The following is a 21,447-nucleotide window of genomic DNA, read 5'->3' as shown; positions in this document are numbered from 1 at the left end:
TAAGGTCGATGTGAGTTAGGGCATTGTATTGGGTTTGCTTTTTTTCTACACACATAAGACCTCTCCCTTAACTGAATGCTTAGAATGCTACTGTTGTACTTTTATAACCGTCCATCTGGTTTGTAACTATGCCATTGTGAGACTGTGTCACTGCAGGGGAAGTTCCAGGTGCAAATCTCTTGGAGGTAGAGGAAGATAGATACACAGGACAAGATAACTATCCCTCTATTGCAGGAGATTAATTCTAGTAGTCAGATTATTGACCTTGAATTCTTATTGAAATCTGAAGACATTGGTTCTAATCCCACCTTTCCCATTTGACCACATATCTGGGCATATCAATGTATCCTTCTGTGCCTCTTATTGTAAATTTGATTACTGTAAATATGTCAACCAGTTGAACAGTGTGCTGTCTAATCCTGTACCTATCCCTCCGCATTGAACTTGGTTTCTGTAATCCAGTCTCTGCCTGGTATATCTGTTTCTTTCAAAATGAGCCTTCTGCAAAAAATGTGAAGAGCTGGGTTACTCTTTGGAGCCTGGTCTGTGCTACATTAAATATCTAAAAAAAAATGTGGGAGAGATTACCATTTGTGTATGGTAAATTCTCTGTCTTTTATGTGGAAACGGGCAACATCTGCTCCCCTCACCTGTAGTTGGAAGCTACATCACTCACAGAGAACAATCAATTCAGTCCTCACCTGTAGTAGGAAGCTGTACAAGGATACTGCTAAACCACTCTTTGCAAAAAGGGCACCACATAACTAGTGGGAAGCTAAACTCTCAGCCTCAACTGCAGTAGGAGACTATATCTCTCAGAATGGATGGTCACATAACTCTAGCCTTTTCCGGTAGTAAAGTACAATGTCACTCACAGGACCCAACCACTTCAGGCTTCACCTGTTGAGGGGCACTACAGCTCCCTTAGAGTGCCATAGAGAAAGTGGGATTGAGTTATGAGAGTAGAAAGTCATCTTTGAACCCAAGACCTCAATTCCCACTAGACAGTCCTGAATATTATAGGTTGTTGTAGGTTCTCTAGAACAGAGGAGGGATCGCTTCAAAGACTCATTGAATGGCTAATACCTAAGTCTGTAGTGATTGTCCCATGGAATGTTACTCTTGAGGTCCAACAGTATAGACTGCACAATACTAAAAGACTGGCTCAGAGTACTTCTCATATACTTGGAGGCTGCTCTTGAAGGCATTTTACAGACAGTAGTACAAAAGTGGACTTTGTAGTTAGCTGTCAAGAGCATTTAGCAGAAGACAGGAGAAGCAGTTGAAGGTATCTCACAGGATGAGGGAGAAGCAGTTGTAGGTACCTCAAAGAAAGCAGATGCTGCAGTTGTCTGGGTCTCTCATGATATGAGGAAGGCCACTGATGTCAACCAGTTTGGTGAGTTTGGCAGTGGCACCTCACAAAGGATGTGGGGTCAGCACTTCAAGAACCTCCATATGCTCATCAATCTTTCTTTTATCTTGTTCAGGAACCTCAGCTCAGCTAGTGACAAGACGCGGCAGAAGATGCGAGAGTGTTCTGGCTTGGTGGATTCCATGGTCAGTTACACCACACGAGCTTTGGAAGTCGGCAAATCTGAAGACAAAGTAAGATTACTTGCTCGCAGTTAGCACAGAACAACTGCCGCATGCACATGCTGACATATTCTAACTGCTGTGGTCTTCCGGGCCTGCTTATGATTAACAACTCTTAAAAGATTCAGGATTTTCGAGTTGTCCATTGAGCTGCCCACAGCTTCACTGTCATGTGGACACATGGGCTTAGTTAGGCATGCTTGGGTCTATGCCAACATAGACAGGAATTCCACAGATGGGAAACACAGATCCTGTACAGGTATTAAAGGCTGCTGGATGCACAAGACCTACCCAACTGATGTGTGGCAAAAGAGATGGCATTGAACAGGGTAGCCCTGTTGTCCCACAACAACTTTGAGTTATTCTTCAACGTGCCATCCACAAAAAGACCTATTCAGTAATCAGGGTTTGACATAGGATTTAGAGTTAGGTGATATTTTCGAGAGTGAGTGCTACTCCTGGAGGGACATTTACCCATTGAGTCTAATGTGAAGGCTCTAAAGTGCCAAAAATCAGGATAATATGGTTAAGTAAATTCCATCTCACCCTCCAGTTGTAATTTAGGCCCATGGATATTATTGACAGTAAATTACCAAAATGCTTTTTGAAGCTGCAGTTTTCCTGATTTGCTGCAGCTAAATAGACACGCAGTGTTGTCCCTTTCTGTCTTTGCTCCCACTCTGTGGGTGTGTCTAAAGATTTGGGATTGTCTTACTGGTTCTGCCTCTGCCATCACTTTTGGAAGGTGACTACATGTATGTACCACCAATTACGCTAGGAGCTTTGGTCTGTGATACCGTGTGATTCGTTGCATAGAAACCTCTCTTCTACAATATGCTACTACTGTGAGTGATTGAAAATAGATTGTCTGGTATACCAGCGCTGGTTGAGTTTTGGTTGTCAGTGGGGTCCTGATTTTCAGAGGCACTCATTATTCTTCAGTGATATCCTGTTGCGGCTGGCAGGGAACGGGGGTGGCATTGGAGGTGGGGGGGTGAAGAAAAGAAACTATTAAAAAGAAAAAACACTTACCTCTTCAGTTGGCCGAGTCTCTCCTCCGCTTCCCTTCCAACGAGTCCTGGAACCCACGCAGGAAGCACACAGCCTCCCCTAAACCAATCACAATGCTGCAATGCAGTGTTGTGATTGGTATGAGAGCCGTGGTTCGGCGCTCAGATGGGGACAGGGAGCCTATGCATGTTCCCCACCAGGCTGTGCATTACAGCTTAGTGGGGAACATGCAAAGTACGCATGACTGTTTGGCCAGCTCAAGATGCCTGGCCAAGCCGTCATGCCAACTTAAGTGCATGAACCACTCCTCCTCCTTATGCCACCAGCTCCACCCTAACCCAGACCTGCAACAACGAAAAATAGAATGAGAATAACATTGTTATTATCATTTTATTTTTCCTTTTTTCACTGCTTTGAGAGCAGTGGGGCTACGTTCCTACGCCTTAGCAGAGGAGCTGCCCCTGGTGGTGTCTGAGGTGTAGCTCACATTGGTCACAGTCAAAGTTCATGGTGGCATTGGTGATAGAAGATGGAACGCTCAAGCTGTTTCACAATAAAAGGTCATTGGAGAAACACTTTTTCAGTTATTAAGGGCAACCAGTGATCCTGTAGCATTAAATGACAGGGTTAGGGTAACACCAACACCAGGAACCATAGTAAGTTGATAGCCATAGGCTGCAGGTACTGTCCAACTAGGTCTGCACAATGGGAGCACCACATTGGGTCACCACATTAATTAAGAAGGCCCAACTAAACAAGAAGATGAGGAGGCAATCACACGAGCTGAGGAATGGTCTATTAAACTAGATTATGAGGACACAAGGACAAAAGAGAAGTAGGAACATTTACATTAGAAGATGAGACAATTACAACTTGATTGGAGGTTATGAGGAATGTCTACTGTAAAAGAAGATGAGGGTTCTATTGCATAAGAAGGTACAGGGGGAGTAGAGGGTCTATTATTGCAGGATGCATGAAGGGAGGTGTAGTATGTACGGCTTTGGTTACTCTCTTTGATGAGGAGATACATCTTGGAAAGAACATTCGTGGAGTTAAATGCATGCAGGGCATTGACTACTCTAGGAAGCAGCCAGGCGAGAGTCGATACATCAAGAGATATACAGGACGCTATCTTACAAATTGAAACATGGGGTCTAATACAGAAAATCTTTCAACGAGACACATGCTGTCTGTTATGGAAGGAGACAGTGGGACGGGGAAGTCGCTTACACAAGGGCACAGTGAAGCGCAGGCTCTTATGCAAGAAGACATATATGTGGGTGCCCAGTACACAATAAAACAGGGGGGTGGGGAAGTCTCTTACTCAAGGACATACACAGGAAAACGTGCTTCAAAGAACACTTACAGCAGATGTACACAGAAGTAGGGGACCAGTTGCACAACGAGATGCACATGCTGGTACAAGAAGGTTTGTTACACAGGGAGAGACGCACACATAAACACACACAAACCTGTTCGGAAGAAGACACACACCGGAAATGTACACATATGTGAGGGTTCTAATTGCACAATGAGGTGAAGACAGGTGTAGACAGTGGGTCGATAAGATCTGTTAAACAAGGACAGACAGACACACACATACACAGAGGAGCATGGAACAAAGACACACAGGGGAGACACATTTAGTTGGAGGAGAGGGTTTCCATTGCACAACGACATGCTCGCAGTGCGGTGGGACTACTATTGCAAAAATAAAGAGTGCAGGGGGCGTTTGTACCCAGCCCAGACCTGACGCAATAAATAATGGCTCAACCTACAGTGAATAAACAAGGGGAAGAGGATTGTTTCATCACTTGGTTCCGCACAATTCAACTGGGCACCATTGGCAGCGCTCTTGTAAAAGCATTGTAGCTCCTGGTTGTACATAGGATTTGTTCTTCAAACATTAATGAGGCATACTGAGTATGATAGCAGCAGTGTTGCCTGCACCATATGTGCAGAACTGCCTGTACCATGTGTTAAGGACACTGTGCCCACAGTAATACTGCTTGCCCTTTGGGCCTGTATTACACTGTCCCTGTTTACACCAAGGAGCAGCTGTAGCTGGGGGGGCCAGATGTAGAGGGGAACAGCCACCCAATTACAGTAAATGCACTGTCCCCAGCAATGCCACCTGTGCCAGCATTGGGGACACCACATTAGTGAAAGCCAAACCAGCAGTTTGAAGCCGCTGGTCCATATTTCACTGTGCAAGTGGCAATGCAGCTTCCGTTTGAAATGGAGATATCAGGTGGTCCGTGGTATCCCCTTAACCCCTTTCAAAGGGTGCTCTCGGGGAGCACGCTGACCGTGCGCCAACTCTTTGTGGTACATAGTCAGTCCACCACCTGATGGCCTATTTGCTTCCCCACCAGCATTTGTAATATGGTGCAGGTGCAGAGGCAAAGTGTTTCTTCATTTCCATGGGGTTGTGGCCCTCTCTTGATCTCACCAGTGCCATATGTGCACGGAGCGATCTGTATCACGGAAGGGGACACACAACCATCTACCGTCCCTTCTATCAAAGAGCCCTCGGACAGTTTGCCCCCTGAGGCCATGTCCGTAGTTGGCACCGGGCATTTCCCCGGTGGGCTGCCAGTGTTGGGGGCCGGTTTTGGGCCCCTGGGGGCCGATTTTGTTACAGGGCCGATTTTGCAGCAAAGCTGCAATATCAGCCGCTGTAACGAAATCGGCGAAAACCGGCCGTGACAAACAGCTCGGCAGCGTCCGTGGGGGCCGGCCAAGCACTTTGCCAGGGCCGGTTTTGGTTCCCAGTCCGGCCGTGATCACGATGGGCTTTTCAGGAGCAGTGCCGACTCGAGCACCCATTTTATGCACCTGCAGTGAGTTAGGTGGATTCATTTAACCTGATTATTTTCTGATTTAGTACTTTTTAGGTCTCGCCTAGCGTGGCAGCGCATGCGCTGTCGCTCAGCGAGATCTATTGTTAGAGAGGAGATTTCAGAAGGGGGCTCAAAGCCCCGCCCATCATTTTCATTGGGTTGCGTCAGCGTTTATGCTAAACGCTGGCTTCCCATTGAAAAGGATGCTTTTTCGTTACCGCCCTTTCTCCTTTTGGGACAGCCCCTCCGGGCTGGATGGCTTGGTTGACGGCTGTCGTGACGATCTTTCTTATCTTTGGAGGCGTGTAGTCACGGGTCCCTGGGTGATTGCAAGATCAAATGGTCCGCACGATTTCGGATCTCCAGTCGGTGCCATATTCTTTTTAACCACCAGATGTTAGAAGCGCACCTAAGTGCACTTCCTCCGGGGTGGCTCCTGCAGATGAGAATTTCAGACTGTACCTTTTCCATCTAATAAATAATATCTATAATAATATAATCTATAAAAAATATTTTTATTACGGTTTTATTTTAGGAACTACTGTTGAGTGACACAACACGTCCCTTATTAGGCTGATAACTAATCACACCAATGTAGACATGCTCTCGCGGTGATACTCAAGATAGTGTTTTGAAATACAAACCTGTTCCTGCAAAAATTCAAGAACTACAGGTGACCTGGCCTGCGCCTGTTACATCTGATTCTTTATCTCCATGAGTTTGGTGTAGGGGGTTCACCAACAAGGCTTAATTCATTGTCGGCAGAACCGGAGAGGAGGTATTACTAACAGAGAGGTGTCCTAACCCGTTACCTATGAGTCTGTGACTAGGGACACAGGCCATGGGGTTCTCGTGCTAGCAGCAGAGACACTAGCAAGGGGGGGGGTTGCACCTGTGACAGTAGCCCCCCCATGGCGCTCCTGTCTCTCACTCCATCACAGAGCCCCTCACACGGAGGGCTTCAGTGCCGGTGGGGAGAGGCGGGGGCACCAGTTACAGCAGCTCTTCCCCCCTCTCCATGGCGCTCCCCTCTCTCATAGTCCTCAGACGGAGGGCTTGGGGGGATGGCACCAGTGACCGCAGCCCCTCCCATGGCGCTCCTGTCCCTCACACCCCTTCAGCGGGCCTCTCACAGGGGTGAGGTGGGGTCGTGTGCCACCCCCGCCGTTGATACTCGAGCCCGGGTTTTGGTGAACCTGTCAGAGGGCGCGCTCGGTGCAGGGCTCGCGCACTTGATCTAAAGGGGGCTGTGTGGGGGGGGGGTGCTCCCCATTTGCTTCATTTCACCAGGAGCGCTGTCACCGGAGGCGCAGGAAGGAGCAGGAGGCGCGGCTGTGAGGTGTAAATGGGGGCTGTGGGGCAAAGGGTGGTGAGGGGAGGGGGCGAGCCTCACTTCTGATGGATGGAGGGGTACAGTGCCCGTCACCCATCCCACAGCATGCACGGCGCTATGGAGAGCAATCCATGTACTCCTGGGCTAATTCCGCAGACCCTCTGATGGTGCGCCTCAGCCACCCCGAGGCTTTACTATTGAGAGAAGTCAGCCAAGACCGCGCTCGAAGGGGTCCGAAGATACTGCAGGGAAGTCTCGGTAGTGAGTGCCGCCTTCTTAAGCAAAACATCCCATACACCTACCTTAGACGTGCACGATATGCCTCAAAAAAGCACTTCCCATAGCATATATTTCGTTTTACTCATTTACTCAGTGGCTTTTATAGGATGTATATACTTAATATATTTTACTTGAAACCATAACTAACAGTTAACGGATATGAACTGGTGAGGCAGGTTGTCTGACTTAGACTTCTGGCTTTCGGAACTGTTTTACGAGTTAGGTTCAACTGCATTAAAGTAAATTAGGTACGCTTTGAGTGAGTAAACGATAGGGTGGGGTTTGCCATCATAATTGTGCGATAGATAACTGATCTCCGCGCCATTTACTGCTTGTGAAAGGTTCGATGCCAGTCTCAAAACAATTGACTAAAGAGAAGCCGCAGTCTGATCTCAACTATCAGTTTCTGAAGTCGGATAACGGATGAGATTTTCCAACATGCTGTCACTTCCTTCGCTTTGATGTGTATTTTTTTTTTAATGTTCTAATCTGATCTCGTTTGAGAGGATGTCAGTTTGTAGTAGTTTCTTGGAGAAGGGTCACAATACCTGACGAGTTTGGTGGGATTGTAGCCTCTCCTGTGTTGGCACTTAATTTGCAGTCTGAAGAATGGCTCCTTAGGTAATGTCAGAGCCTGCTCTTGCATTTGCCTAGTGCTTTTGCAGTCTGTGAGTTGGAACCCTACCTTAATTCCTGGAGTGGTCGAACATTGGTGTTCTCTTTCTGAAATTATGCCATGTTCCCACAGTGATGTCAGTCTGCCTTCTGCTCCTTACAGGAGCATAATGTATTTCAGGTTCTAGACTTGAAGACCGCTGATGTCAGTGTCTTGTAGTATGCAGTTCATGATTTCATGGTTCAGGTTGATATCTTTTTTTGGCTTGATGTCAGTTTGACGTCAGCCTCCTGGTGCATTGCCGAAGTCTGAAGTGAGATCAGTATACCAGGTACACGGAGCACAGCTGGGACCGGACATGCTGATACCACAGGAAGATATCCCTTTCCTGGAATCATACCATGTGATGATGTCAGTCTCTTGTGCTCACCTCGTCAGGCATCATTTCCCTAGATGCACGTCACTGACTAATCAGTATGGGTTCTCTAAAAGAAATGCACATTATCTTTTGTGGCCTTGATTTTAATACAGTTCTCCCCACAGGTTTTTTTAAAATTATGTTTTATAGATCATCAATTTATCACTCTCGTGACAATCTATCAATTTCGAATATATTGCTAACAAATTAGCTTCGCTGGTTACTGGCACCTCCAATTCCTGGGCTTTTCTCTGCAAGGCGTAGTGCCATAAAACAGTCCCCCAAGTCCCGAAGATACATGTGAGAGTAGTGGCGAGAGAGCGATGTGAATCGCATAAACGCAGAGGGGGTAACGTGATGCAGGAGAGAACGAACGGTGTAAAACAGCTATGAACAGTGACTCAGGGAAGACTGGAGTGAAAGCTATAACGCTTCTTTGTTATACATCGTTCGCGGATATTTATACAAGATGTCAAACTGTGTTGCTTAATTTTATATTAAGGGTGTGAAACCAAAATAATGTTTTCGTTTTTGCAAGCAAGTTGAAGCCTACATGCCAGGGTAATGAATTTAGTCATAATCTGTTAATATAAATTTTATTTTACAATTTAATTTAGAACCGCGGTGAAACTATAGAATTGTTGCAAAATGTTTAAGATGCGATTGTCAGATATTATGATGGGCACATGCTGATGAGCTTTGCGGGGGGGGGGGCAACAGGGGGTAAAAGACATTGTCATTTACAACGCCATTACTTAATTAATGCTTCACGAAGGGAAAAAAAGAAAACAATTACATTTTCAATGTCAATAGCTCAAAACAATGTCATTGCGAGACCTATTGCATTGTAAATGCTTGTTTTTTTAGGCAGCACACCTGAGATAACCCGACATTTCTCTGATTTAGTGCTTTATTTTTGGACAGTACACCTCAGAAACTCTTAATGTTTCCAATCTGTAATCTCTGAAAATAAAGCAGTAACTCAAGAAATATCGGGTTATATGACTTCACTTTATGCCCTGCAGGTGCATGGAATGGGCTCTGTGGTCTGCGCCCGAAAAGTACATCATGATACGGCCACCCCTGTTGCTTCTTTATTTCCTCAACTGTTTGGTCTCCATACACTCCCCTTCCCTGTCTTCTTGCTTGCTCACTTGTCTCTGCCAGCCCCCTCTGCTCTTCCTCTTCTTGTGCTAGCGTCTGCTGCAAAACTGACTCTTTCGTTCCTTCTCTTTTTATTCATTTAATTTAGTTTGATTTATTTGCAGTTTTTTTATGGCACTTACTGTACCCAGGGGCATTAGAGAGTTTTACAGTGACATTAGAAACAACTAAAATACCATTTGACTGCACGTGGTACTTTACTTTGCTAATCAACTATCAAATTGTAATTGTGTTTTAAGGTATTTTAATCTCAAATTTGAATGGTTGCGCTCTTACATGTAGAGCTGTTATAATGCTTGACTGATACTGTCTGCATAATAAATGCACTTTATTAACTTTATTAAAAGGTTAGGTTACCTTTTTTATTATGCATTTTCTTCTAGCTGGTGCGTGTCAAGTGGTTCATTTGAGGTGGATTTGCCTGATTTTAAACCGACCACCAGTGGAAGGAACACCAATACGTGCTCGCGAGTGTTTTTTTTCCATTAGATTGGGAATAGATCACATCTTGGGAAAGGATTCTTTGGAGCAATGTGCAGAGCTCACTATATGAACCACTACATTGCTTGTCCGTGCAGCATATGAGTGCACTTGGCCAGTGCTTAATTTGTAAAATAATAAGTGCCAGGGCAGCTTGCACCACACATTGCCCATCCCATCGCTGCCAGTGGCAGTACCAACACAATCACTCACACAAGTGTAACAGTTAAGCTTATTCCAGGCCCCCAAAACTATAAGAATGTCTTGGGCGGCAGTCAATAGTCATTTTTTATGTATATTTAATTAATAAACAACTGTTGTTGTGCTTATCTTTCATTTAGATAGACAGCACCACCATGTGGCAGACCGTTAAAAGCCCTGGTGTTGACAATTAAGTGCAGGTGCCTAGCATCGAAAGCCACCCGCTCAAATTAAGCACTGCACTATACACTTTATTTTGCTAATCAACTGTGTTGAATTATAATTGTGTTTTAGGTATTTTAGTCTCAAATTTGAAGGGTTGCACTTTTAAGTGCGTGACCATTATATTGCTTGGCTGGTAGTGTCTGCTTAATATAAGCACTCTATTAGACTAGATCTGTTTTTATGAGGTTACAGTTTTTATTAGGCATTTGTTTAACTGGTGGGTGTTAAGTGGTTCTGTTCAGGTATATTCACCTGAGTTCGAGCTGACCACCAGTGTATTATTGATACATGCTTAGAGTATTATTTTCATTACATTGGAATTAGTCGAAATCTTAGGAGAGGTTCCCAAGAGCCAGGGAGACCGCACGCGCTATAAGCAATGTGCAGCAGTCCCTATATAAATCAGCACATTGAACGTACATTGAGTGGATATGCAACCCGGAAGTGCTAGTGACCTTGTATCCCACATCCCTCATTTAAGATATTCAAGGGTAGACTTGATGAAGTTTTAAGGACAATCCCCAGCTCAGAAGGAGAGGCAGTATAGATCCGAACTGATGTAGGTGGGTCCTGTAATATTGGTAGATAGTGTGTCAGATATATCCAGTATGGAGCCAATACATGTAAGGGGGCTCTTTGAAATGTACACTAATTAAAGAACGTTCTCTATCTGTGCTTATTGTAAATCTTGCACTCTGCCTGGAGGATTATAATCCACGTATTGTTTTTATCTCTGAAACATGGCTGCTAGAGACCTCCAAACCCGACCTCGCATTAGCTTTTCCCTCCAAATACTCTATATTATGAAGAGATTACCTAGGTAAAAGGGGTGGCAGCCTTGAAATAATTCATAGAAAAATGCTGGAATATGGATCCCCTTGCGGAAGTTAACTTTAAAGTGGTGGAGAGCCTACGTTTTAAAATATCAACAAATAGGCCCCTTCTAACCACAGATATTTTTTTTATAATGCCCACCAGAAATTAGCAGATCCTTTGGATCTAATCTAGTTGCCACCAATTTTAAAAGCTCTAAAGTTTCTTACTCTGTGTCATTTTAACCTTTGGTTTGAAGATAAAAACAACTCAGATGCAACAGACTGTTTAGAATTGTTGAATATCTGTGGGTTGTCTTTTAAAGTAAAAAGCTCAATTTACGTAGTTAGCTGTATTCTTGTGATGCTATTTTTGCATCTGAACAGCTTCTGATCAATATTTTACAGCCTACTCCAGTGCCTTGGTCTAACCATATGGAGATGCCTTTTATGATAACAAAAAGACCTGCCTTCAAGCAGGGGGATTCTCTACCTGTAAATAAATATTCTCAGAGCACTTTGTGCCTGGAATAAACATTTTGAGGCTTTCAATTACTAAATAGAAATTACTTTTGACACAGGCGAGAAGGATGGATCCCCAATTGAATCAAATAATTTGATGATGACCATGGATGAAAAATTTAAGAAATATAATGATGGTCTTACAGAAATAATGGACACATTGCCTCCTGGAAGGAATACACGGTTTTCAAGATCGAAATCACCTGCATCATGGTATACAGAGGAACTAGTTCAAGCTATTAACAAGACTGTAAAGAGCTTGAGAGGACATGGATGCTTTTCTAAAACTTAACATACAATGTGCATTAACAAGCCTTAAGACACTAAAATTAGCTAAAGGGAAATACTTTGCAAATAAAATTGAGAAGGCCTGACATTCATCGCAGGAAGTAATCTGTATAGTAAAGAATCTATGTAATCCACCTTCTCAGCCAGAAGCGGGTCCACCTTCGCAGAGACCATGTGATGTTTTGTCAACTTTAAAAAAAAAAAAAAAAAATGATGTCATTGAAGCTAATTTCCTGCACGTTTCTCTAAACGAGGAGCAGATGTTCCTCAGTCTGAAAACTGTAACCCTGCAATCTACTCTGAGACAGTTTGATCTAATGTCTAATGCTAAAAAATTGGGTTTTCCATTAGATACTTGTCCACCTCCTGTGCTACACAAGACAGTTAAACGATAACTCCTCTGTTAGCTGATGTTTGTAATGAATCCCGCGCTTCAGCTATAGTTTCAACAGAGTGGAAAAAGGATATTGCACTCCTTTTATAGACAAGCAGGATGTTGATCCCTTGATCCTCAGTAACTTTAGACCAATATCCTGCATACCACTACCAGCAAAGGCTATTGAAAAAGAAGTAAATCGGTAACCGATTCAATCTAGATAATAAAATGATTTATTTGCTATGTCTCATTCTGGCTTCTGACCCCAAAACAGTACTGACTCGGCACTAATTACGCAATGGAAGCTCTGCATATCTCACTGGATCAAGGTCATAGGGCAGTGCATATGTTAGACCTAAGAACTGCATGTAACACGGTGTCACATCTGTGTTGTTGAATCAGTTCTATCAAAATGCGATTAGAGGTGAGGTTTCTCCCCTCTGTTCATCTAAGGTCATGCTTAATTGCATGGTACCATGGGGCTCTTCTTTGCCCCCCTATCTTTTCAACCTTTATTTCCGCCCACTGCTACACACCCTACAGAGGCAAGGGATGACAATATACAACTACCCCAATGACATGCAGCTGCCCTTCAATTTTTATGTCACAAGAGAATCCATACAGTTTTTTCAGAACACCATTCTATACATCCATGATCAACTCCAGGAAATCAAAAAGATCAGGAAATATTTTACCCTCGAAGCTATTATCCAGATCATAATTGCCCTAGTTATGTTCTATATTGATTATGCTAATTCTCTCTATCTGGGACTTCCAAAGGGACTGAGTTAGAGGCTTCAGTTGGTTCAAAATCAGTCAGACAGGCTGGTCTCGTGTCAGCCCAGACACTACCACATCAAACCTTTGATGGCAAAATTACACTGGCTTCCAGTCGTTCAGAGAACCCTATTTAAAACGGGGTGCATTATCTTCAAATCCCAATATGGCAAAAGCCCAACTTTGTGACTTCTAGAATCCAGAATTATATTCCCAAACGTGATCTTAGATTAACTCAGCATAATCTACTAGAGGTCCCTAAATTTAACAGGAAGCGATTGGTTGGAATTAGGTTTGCCATGATTGCTCCAAATGTATGGAATTCTCTTCCCCCTAATCATAAAAGTCACGACTTCCTATGCAAGCTTCAACCTGGCTCTATAGACAGGCCAATGGCCAAGCTTGGTTCTCCTTTGCTTCTGTGTTTTCAGCGCCACAAAAGCTTCTTGGTTTACGCATTCCTTATAAATACTGTGTAACATAACTTAACAAATCCTATCTGAAGCCCTAGTTGCCTAGCATGCTCTTCGATCAGCTACGAAGGAGCTACAGGAGAAATATCAGTTCAAGAAGGTAAGGATGGGAAGCAGACTATTCTTATTCCATGCTATTAAAGCTTGTATCTCTGCCTCAATGAGTATGGTACAAACCTAACTATCATTCAGGAAGCAAATAAAGATTTGTTTTTTTTAGCTTAAAGTTTGTCGCAGCGTCTGCCAGTATGCTTAGCGCCAGGACATGCCTTATGAGGTAATTGTCTGCACTTTAAACATTTAAATTCAGATTCACAAAAGAAGATATAGGTAATTCAACTGGGGTGGAATAAAATGGATTTTATTTACAACGCAACCAAAAGTAGAGCAATTAATGTTTTAACATACCTTTATCAGTTAATTCCTCCTTTCCGATTCGTAAAGCACAAAGGTGAAGTTGAAGGAGGTGAATGTCAGTATGACGCAAGTCTATTTTCAGATCCTAGGCGATGCCGCTGTTCAAATTATGGAACAATAAGTAAAAAAAAATGCATAAAAGTGCCAAAGTGCAATTCTTCTGGAAAGAAGCTGGCCAGCAGCAACTTGGAAAAAACTTGTCTCTAGGCGAGACGTAAAAACAACAGCGTTAAATAAATCATTTGTTTCTAAAAAAAAAAAAAAGGAAGAAAGGACAGGTACAGTTATTGACATATTTTTTACCTGTATAAATAAAATAAATACAATAATTTGATTATGTTTAAAAACAATTACTTCATGGTTCGCATACAAAAACTTGTGGTTTTCTAAACGACACGTGATTTCTGTAGAACTGTGTCTGGCAGCGCTGAGCTCCCTGGCACACTGAAAGCTTTGGAATAAACACCCCCAGGCTGATGGCAAGTCTTAAATTGCAGCAGACTCTGTCAGGCTCTTCTTCTCTTCTACATCCTAAGTGTACACATTGAGCCCGAGAGAGGCAGAGAGAGATGGAGGAGGAGGGGCAGAGAGAGATGGAGGAGGAGGAGCAGAGAGAAAACAGGAAGGGAGGGAACAGTGAGAAAGAGGGAGAGAGAAAGAGAGGGAACACTGTAGACAGCAGCCATAGGATGTATGATGAAGATCTAAGATAGGGAAGGCGAGGAAGGAGAGATGCAGAGAACAAATATGGATAGAACGAGAGGAGGACAAAGGGAGGAGAAAGAGCTGGGGAGGAGAGCCGATGAGATTTATATCTTTCCTCAAAAAGTGTCTGGTTATCCGACAGAGGCAGAAAGGTTAACATCGTGTCTTCCAGTCATCAATGAATGGAGGCAACACAACTTCCTGAAGTTGAACAGCAGCAAACATGAGGTCATCTTTTGAGGGAACAAAACCCTGTGAACCATTGACATTTGGCCTGAGGCACATTGAGTGTGTTCAGTCCCTACATTACAAAGAACTAGGCATCCTGGTTAATGAAGATCTGATTTTTGCCCTTCTAATATGTGTACTTGTAAAGGTATGACACTAAAAACTTCATATCGTAAGATTAGTGTTGCTATTCTTGTGCTAACACAGCTTAAGTCCTAATTATAAGATGGGTGGTGACGAGAAGGTTGGTAAAAAAATCCCACTTGCCCACTATCCCGCTTGATACTACCCCGTTGCCCACCGCTCTCCCTCCCGAGTCCCCTGCTGCCATTCAGAGGATATGGGTACGACGGCAGGGCTGAAGATGGATTTGCCATCTGGAAACCCATCTTGGTGAAAATGGTTTCGGAAGGTGCACGGGACGCCTTCTCCGGGTTGTTTGATGCCCTGACTGCTGCATTTCGTCCTGCATGCCTACAAATTGGCTAGAAAATTGTAAAAATATCCTGACACTCTGGGAGAAAAGTCCCAGCATGATGGGGCATCCAATTTTTCATTTTCAATGGCATGGTCGTCATCCCGGTTATTCTTTCTGCCAAAGTAGCTCCTACAATGAGAGCATGAGCCACTTCAGCAAAAAAAAGAAAAGAAGAAACACTGACCCAATGAGAATCTCTAGATGTCCTCGATTGGCTCAGCAGTTTTGTTGCTTAGTCATCATACTCTAAACGAGCCTTGTCATTGGCCTGTTTATATTAACTTTAGTAGTAGTTTTTGCATTGGCTGCTATTTGAGGCCACCTCAGCATGCAGCTAGCGGCCAGCACTGCCCACCACCAGCAGGTCTCCCTTGCGTTAACACATTTCTACTGGCTCTCGGCACAACAAGGTGTTTTCAATTGGTGTTTGGTCTACAGAGATCACCTAGGCATGGCCCGCACTTTTTGATGAATGAATCCCAGTGCTAGGTGCTGACACAGAGCCTTCGGTCAGATAGTTGTCACACAAAGTATGGACCGGAGCTCATTTATGTGGAGCTCAACCTCGCAAGCTTTTGACTTTGTCTTGCGTCATCTTCCATAGAACGACCATCTTGTATTCATGTTTTTCTTACTAATTGCACTGCTGTTTGCAGGTCAGCGCGATGCTTTTCTGCCCCAGAGTTTCAGCTGCTAGACAGCACCATGAAGCCTTGGGGTATGAGTGCGCTCTATAAACACAGAATAAATAAACAACTAAAATATAGTGCTTGGGAGAGGAAGAATGGTACAAGGATATGCAGAGAGTGCTCAGTGAAGGAAAAGTGGGAGAAGGGGCGGGAGAAGGAGTTGCGGCGAGAGCAACAGGCGACCAAGGCAAATGAGCAAGAGAAATGCTAGGGGGAGAGAGGGAGCCATGGGGTAAGGTTGGGAGAGTTAGACACGGATCTAGGCAGCAGTGAAGGATCTAGAAAGGAGAGCAAAGTGTAAGTGTAAGTGGAGAGTAGAGCTGCAGACACAGACACACGATGCACACAGTTAAATTACAGCTTGGCAGTGTATGTGTGTTGAAAGGCTTTACTTCCTAACGAGCCTGGTTCACATTCACTTAGAGGTTGTTATTACAGACTACTGTCCTTTGATGTGGTCAAAACACATAGAGAAGACGAAACGCCTTGGTATTCAGATGACATGCTCAACATCTGGCTGCATACCTTTCACCCTCTACTCAGCACTCTCACTCTACATGCTGTGTTTTATTTTAAGTTTACTTATAGACAGGGCTAATGCAGTCATGCAGCGGCGTTAAGTAAATTATGCAATAAGAAAGGCCAAATAATGCTTTATAATTCAACACAATCTGTGGTGTTATCTCGCAATGTCATACCTTAACACACTGATACAAAATGAATCTCAGCAAAATACAAAAATTACAGGTCGTCTTAAGAAAAAGAAAAGTATACAGATTCACCAGGTCCTAATAAAAATGGTTTCTGCAACAAATAAAGATTTTGTCATTATTTCCATCCTGTTTGAATTACATGTAAATGTTTTTTTATTTTTTTGTTGCAGACAAAAGCAATTCCCCAGTCGATTGACTGCGGTCATTAATGCTATCTAGACAAAAGTTTCATCTTATAGTACCAGTTTCATGGATAAATGCAGTAATTGACATCTGAAACTTAACCACCTAACGGGCCCCTGGTTAATCTTTTCATAGTCATAGCCTTTAGTAGCTTCTGCTCTATTTGAGCTATGAACATTCAGAATCTGCAAATAATGTTGGAATATGTGGCATGCGTGGCAAATCCAGAATTACGTGGAATACACGGTGGTCACAGAATGTCTTAAGTGCATTGTCCTTATACTGTGCTCAATCTGCATGACTTGGCCTCCTAGTAAAATGTATAGTTAAAAAGATTTTTCCCTTTGGACTAATTAAGCGGATTTAACTTAAATCACCCACTTGCACCATTCAGTCCAATTCACCAACTCCAAACTGTCATGCGCTTCAGACCACTCCAAATGAGATGTGGAAAAATTACCCTAGAAAAAGTTTCATTTGTTAAAAATCTCACATAGAGTTTATTGACACATTAAAAATCCCATTACAACAATGAGTAATGCAAAGAAATAATATCATAAATAAAATTTACATAAAAAACTTGTCAATGTACACAAGACAAATGCATCGTTAAAACAATAAGACAGTATTCAAAATCTCATACATAAATGACAATGAAACATCATGTAGAAGGAAAGACAACAACTCACACAAAGATTGTGTCTTGGCAGTGTTAATTTGTAACCAATGTGGACAAGAAGGGAACTGGGAATAATTCACCCTAATTTCTAAAGTTCTTGTCCCAGAGCAAATTAAACCAAATGCTTATGCGTCGACGCGTTTCGGTGGTATGGAATCATAAAGACCACCTTCTTCAGGACTGGCAATGCTTTTCCTCCATTAGTCAAAGTTAATGATCATTCCTTAGATCATGCTGTGATTGCAAAGACTGGCCACAACCAACTGGACTTTAAGGCGACCAATATCGCAGTAATAATGTGTATCTTTTCTTAAGCTATTCTGGTGGGGTCTCCTTTCGCTCACTAGTCTGTTAAATCAGTAGGACCCAGAAGATAGCACAATCAATGATTTAAAAACCCTTGCTCATGTTTGTGGCAGTGATTGTTCGTCATCTAATGGAGACGTCTTATAAAAACGATGATGGTTCTCTTTTTCCAAATATATTATTCAGTAGGCATGACACATGATTGGGACACAGCAGACGGCAGTTATATATGCTTCTGCCTACTGAATAATTGATTGTGCTATCTTCTGGGTCCTACTGATTTAACAGACTAGTGAGCGAAAGGAGACCCCACCAGAATATCTTAAGTAAAGATACACATTATTACTGCGATATTGGTCGCCTTAAAGTCCAGTTGGTTGTGGCCAGTCTTTGCAATCACGGCATGATCTAAGGAATGATCATTAACTTTGACTAATGGAGGAAAAGCATTGCCAGTCCTGAAGAAGGTGGTCTTTATGATTCCATACCACTGAAACGCGTTGACGCATAAGCATTTGGTTTAATTTGCTCTGGGACAAGAACTTTAGAAATTAGGGTGAATTATTCCCAGTTCCCTTCTTGTCCACATTGGTTACAAATTAACACTGCCAAGACACAATCTTTGTGTCAGTTGTTGTCTTTCCTTCTACCTGATGTTTCATTGTCATTTATGTATGAGATTTTGAATACTGTCTTATTGTTTTAACAATACATTTGTCTTGTGTACATTGACAAGTTTTTTATGTAAATTTTATTTATGATATTATTTCTTTGCATTTCTGATTGTTGTAATGGGATTTTTAATGTGTCAATAACTCTATGTGAGATTTTTAACAAATGAAACTTTTTCTAGGGTAATTTTTCCACATCTCATTTGGAGTGGTCTGAAGCGCATGACAGTTTGGAGTTGGTGAACTAGACTGAATGGTGCAAGTGGGTGATTTAAGTTTAATCCGCTTAATTAGTCCAAAGGGAAAAATCTTTTTAACTATACAGTTCCTGGTGCTCTGTCTCTTTGGACTTTAATGAGCCCCTCTCCTTGTTTTTCAAGGCTCCTAGTAAAATGAACATTCATTATGTGACTTAGTTTGGGAACAACAGTCTTTAACGGTTTCCTGTGACTTTATTGTTGTTGTTATTTTACACTTTCCTTTACGTTTTCCTCCCACAATCAACAGTCATTTTTCATTATGCCTATTGCATCCTTTTTTCTTTTCTTCATCTTTCTCTTTTTCTCACGTTCCTGTCTACCACCTCCTTACTTGGCCAGTGATCTCTGAAAGGGGCCAGTTGTCTCTCACAGGAGCTCACTTTCTTCATTCGGAATCTCATTGACCCTTTTCACCCTTTTCACCCATTCTTGTTCTATCTTTTCACCCCCTTGTTCACTCTTCCTTTGTCTGTTTTTCCTTTATTTCTCCCCTCTTTTGCAATCTCTCTCCTTTTCCCTTTCCCACTTGTTCTCTCACCTCTTCATTTCTCCTATTTTCAACTTTTTTTTTCTTTTTCTTTCCAAATTTTTCCACCCTTCTTCACAGTACACAATCTCTTTCTACTGCAACGCCCCATCTCATTTCTTGTTTTTCCCACTCCTCACTTGTTTTTATCTTTTCTCTATTTTGCTGTCTTTTTCTACCTTTTTTTAAATCTAATTTGTCTCTCATTTCACATTCCATCAGTTTTTTTTAAATTTCTTTACTTTCCCTCCTGATGCCCTATTTCCTCACCTCCTTTTCTGTTGTCTCTTCGCTGGCCATTTCCTCACTCTCCCTCTGCGTTTTACTTTTATATGTCGTCTTTTCTCTTCTTTTCACCCTCACTATGACTCTTTCTTCATCCTCAATACCCTTTTACTATTGTTCCTCTTTGCCCCTTTTTCTATGCTTCTTCTTTTATTCCATTATGCTTTTACCCTCTGCCTCCCTATCTGTCACCTCCTTTATGCCCACCATCCCATTACGCCTTTCCGCACTTTCTATCTTTGCCTCTCATTTTGCCCCCTCTTGCCCAAATCTCATTTTCTGTACTTGATGTTGTCCAATTCTCAATGACCATGTTTGCTCCTTTCAATTTTGTTGCCTTCTTTTCTGATTTATGTTGCATCCTTTTTCCCTTTCATTCAATTTCCTCCTTTTGTCTACCTTGTGCTCTCCCTCACACTGTTTCAATTGCACGCTGCTCTTAATCAATTTTTTTGCTTTCCAATTTTTTACCTTACTTTTTCACTTTTACTCAAATTTTCTCTATCATTAAATTCTTTCCCTCTTTTTCTTGATGCCTCATTTTCACTTTCTCTTTTCTCACTGTCCTTCTTGCTTCATCTCTCCATCTCCATGTACATTTTTCCCACTCTCATTTTACTCTCACACAGAGTGTGGAGAACGCGGTGTGTGTGCTGCGAAACCTGTCCTACCGCCTGTATGACGAGATGCCACCTTCTGCTCTGCTGCGCCTCGAGGGCCAGCGCAAGAACCAGGCCAACCCCTCATCAGGAGAGGTGGTGGGCTGCTTCACCCCGCAGAGCAAAAAGCTGAAAGAGGTAAGAGGGAAGCCCGAGGGGAGGTGTGAGTATTGGGCACTCGCACCACAAGGTACCAACATGCAGGGAATTACTACAATGCAGCAGGGGTTGGGTGGCACAAAAACAGGGGGGTTTATGCCAAAACAAAATATTAAAAACCCTATCATAGACTGTGGTAAGTGCTTGATGAATCCCTGCCACTGACTGGTACGTTTGGATGAATCTCATTCACTGACGGCAGTAAAGGCTATGTATGTCGCCGACTATGTAAACATGCTCAATGAAGCCTGGCCACAGACTGGCAAACGCCTGCAGAGGCCCCGTGATTGATAAAGCCCTGTCATTGAGGGTGGTCAATAGTGGTGGAGCGATGGCTGGGGAGATGAGTGAGGAAGCCCTCTTTGTATTAGATGTGTGTTGAAGCCTCGTCCCTGCTAGTGGCCTTTTGCTTTGTATGGAAACGTTTCTAAAAATGTGAAGACAATTACATTTTTTGTGAGTGCATTTAGAGCCATATGTCATAGGATAATGGATGGTACAATATGTGAATAAAATGACATTACATGCATTGATTATGTCATTCACTTTACATTACAGCAGGGAGGGTTGATTTCCAAGAGTATGAGCAGGGTTGCAAGCTGGGCAGAAGAGGTAAAAAGAGTGTGGGGTGGGCAGGACATGAGGTTATGGTTTTCCAGAATGAGAACTGAACTTTTAGGATGGCATTGAACTGGGGCGAGGGGTGGTGGCTCATATGCCAGTAGAGCATGTGTTTCAGTGGAGAAATGCCAGCAGGTAGAAAGATCAGAAACCAGTCGCAGTGCGAAGTGGTTTTGAAGTAAGGATGTTTCAGGCTGGGATGTTTTGGGTGAGGCTAGGCCCAAGGAATGTTGGAGCAGTGCCATAGACTTTATGGCTGGGGTTTGTGGCTTAAGTAGAGCCCTCCTTCTGATCGGCATTTGGTAGGGACGATAGTTGTTTGGGAAGATTAGATAAGAGGGTTTGTCTGCGAAATGTTATCTCAATTGGACAAGATAGGTGATGCTTGAAGTTGTCCATATTGATCATGATGCACAAGTTGATTAGGCTGCATGGGAAGGGGCGTGGGGTGAAT

At 43.0% G+C, this 21,447-nt stretch overlaps 1 protein-coding gene across 2 annotated transcripts in view; it reads left to right on the top strand.

Moving 5' to 3' along the window:
* Nucleotides 1-21,447, top strand: part of PKP3 (plakophilin 3) — a 160,891-nt gene that overhangs the window by 112,593 nt on the left and 26,851 nt on the right. For both annotated transcript variants that reach the window (XM_085644954.1, XM_085644955.1), the window contains exons 8-9: nt 1,491-1,608; nt 20,184-20,351. In XM_085644954.1, the coding sequence (XP_085501080.1) occupies nt 1,491-1,608; nt 20,184-20,351 (286 nt within the window). The remainder of the gene's footprint in view (nt 1-1,490; nt 1,609-20,183; nt 20,352-21,447) is intronic.

Source organism: Triturus cristatus, chromosome 3_1, assembly GCF_964204655.1.
Source record: "Triturus cristatus chromosome 3_1, aTriCri1.1, whole genome shotgun sequence".
In the NCBI taxonomy this organism is placed as follows: Eukaryota; Metazoa; Chordata; class Amphibia; order Caudata; family Salamandridae; genus Triturus; species Triturus cristatus.
Note: the sequence above shows the minus strand (reverse complement) of the source record. Positions and strands in the feature narration are given on the sequence as shown.